We start from the raw sequence: 2,007 nt of genomic DNA on the forward strand, positions 1-2,007 counted from the left end.
TATTTCGACCAATCAACAATTGGAATTATCGAAAAAGTTAACCTTTACAAATGCCAGTGTTTATAATTCGGCTAATGGTTGTCGGATCTTAACCTATTTTGAACGGAATTCCATTAATGGGGATTATCATTTGATACGTCTGCCTTTGTCGGCAGAGGGTGTAGTTATGGAGCCACCAAAACGTTTTAAACTTACGAGGGAAAATTTAAGTGTATCCGTGGCTGGAGCGGCGGTCATTGAGGGTGAGGGAGTGCCAATGCTATTGACAATATGTGAGTATTTAAAATTAGATATCGAATATGGAAATAATTTCATTGGAATCTATTTTCGTTCTTTTCCAGGGTCCGATAAACGCATGTTTATTTTAAATCTCGGCGATGAGGTCTGCCCTGAACGTTCCCCCGGCAGTTTTGTTTCTTTGTTGACTCAGCTAAAAGTGGATTGCCCTCTCTCCGTGATGGGCATATCCAAACATTTTGTGGCCATTTATGGTGCCAATCATGGCCAAGAGGGCGGCTCCCTACTCCTCTACAATACCCAATTTAAGGTCATCAAAACCAAACAATTTTTCAAAGTCTATTTCAATTATTCCCAACTGTGGTCTGTTAGTGATCATATCATTTTGGCCATGGGTCAAAATCTATCTGTCGTAAAATATCAAGTACTCAAAGAGGTATTATCGGAATTACTGGGTACCCAAGTCTCTAATGATTATCAAACGGCCATTGAAATTGATCACATCAATGAGGAGGATGTCATGGAAGAATGTCTGCAATATAGTAAAGATGTCCAATCGCACAATGAAAAGGAAAAGGAAGAGAAAGATTTAAAAATCGTGGAAGCTGATGGTCTGACTGTACCCTTTATGGGTCCCCAAGAATTCGATAAAGAACTAAATGCCTTGCGACAATTACATTTACATGTTGATGTTATTCCGGATAATCGTTTGGATGTGCCTCACATAAATCTCATGTCAAATCATAATGATGAGGGGTTCTCATGCCAGGAATTGCAATTGATTGCCCAGCAGCTGGAGCGGGTGGGTGCCAGTGAACATGAAATCACCGAGAAACTTTTAACCGTCCTCATGAAAGCCAATTTGGTGCAGGATATTGGAGTGTGCCTGCGGCGTTATACCAACATTTCCGAGAAGATTTTATCCAAAACTTTGAATTATATTTTAAAAAAATACACCAAGGAAAAGTCCAGCAAAACAAATGGCACCCTAGAAGAACCCATGGAGGAGGATAATGAAAATGCCACAGAAGAGGAGAATGCTGAAGAAGAAGAATTCCATTTGGGCATCCTCGCCAAAAAACAAACCAAATCAACCCCCCACAATCCCTCAGATCTAGAAAACATTCTCAACACCCTGTTGGCCTGTTCCTTTGACCCGGAGACAATTGCCAAATGCATACGTCAAGATATGGAATATAAAGAGGTAGTACTACTCTTGGAACATCTTTACGATATGTTAACCTCCGAGCAGCAACAATATCTAGAAGATCGTCCCACTCTCTATGAGACAAGTACTGATTATGAATTACAATTGCTACGATGGTTTGGTGTATTCCTTAATTCCCACTTTCAAAAATTGGCCCTATCCAAAGAAGTGGCCCTCATTGAGTTACTTTTTAAATGGCATGAACTATTCGATAGTTATAAACAAGAAATTGTGGAGCTACAAAATGTTGCCGCCTTACTATATAATATTGTGGAACGTAAAACAAATCTGAAGGAGAAGAGTTCATCGAAATGGTATTCCATAGAGGAGGTTTATTTGTTTTGAAAATTAGAAAAATAAATTTTTTTTATTTGTTAAATACAAAAAATAATTTCTTTTCATTTGTCTTTAAGGGGAGGAGTTATCAACCAATTTCCGAAAAAGGCTGTGTCAAGATCGTCGAATAAAACCAACCGAAATTCTGAAAAAATCGCCAACATCTGAAGCCGTTTTCTTTCAATTGACAATTTTTAAAAGGTATTCCCATTGTGTGTTCCTAGTTT

The 2,007-nt window shown here is 38.5% G+C and overlaps 1 protein-coding gene across 1 annotated transcript; it reads left to right on the plus strand.

Annotated features, from left to right (window-relative positions):
* The first annotated feature begins 166 nt into the window (after positions 1–166).
* Positions 167–1,789, plus strand: LOC133321874 (uncharacterized). Its single transcript, XM_061530948.1, has 2 exons — positions 167–272; positions 342–1,789. The coding sequence occupies exons 1-2, from the start codon at positions 167–169 to the stop codon at positions 1,787–1,789; spliced, it is 1,554 nt and encodes a 517-aa protein (XP_061386932.1).
* Positions 1,790–2,007: the final 218 nt, after the last annotated feature.

The sequence above is a fragment of the Musca vetustissima genome, unplaced genomic scaffold (assembly GCF_032173495.1).
Source record: "Musca vetustissima isolate MV318-11 ecotype Yass unplaced genomic scaffold, APGP_CSIRO_Mvet_v1 utg34232, whole genome shotgun sequence".
In the NCBI taxonomy this organism is placed as follows: Eukaryota; Metazoa; Arthropoda; class Insecta; order Diptera; family Muscidae; genus Musca; species Musca vetustissima.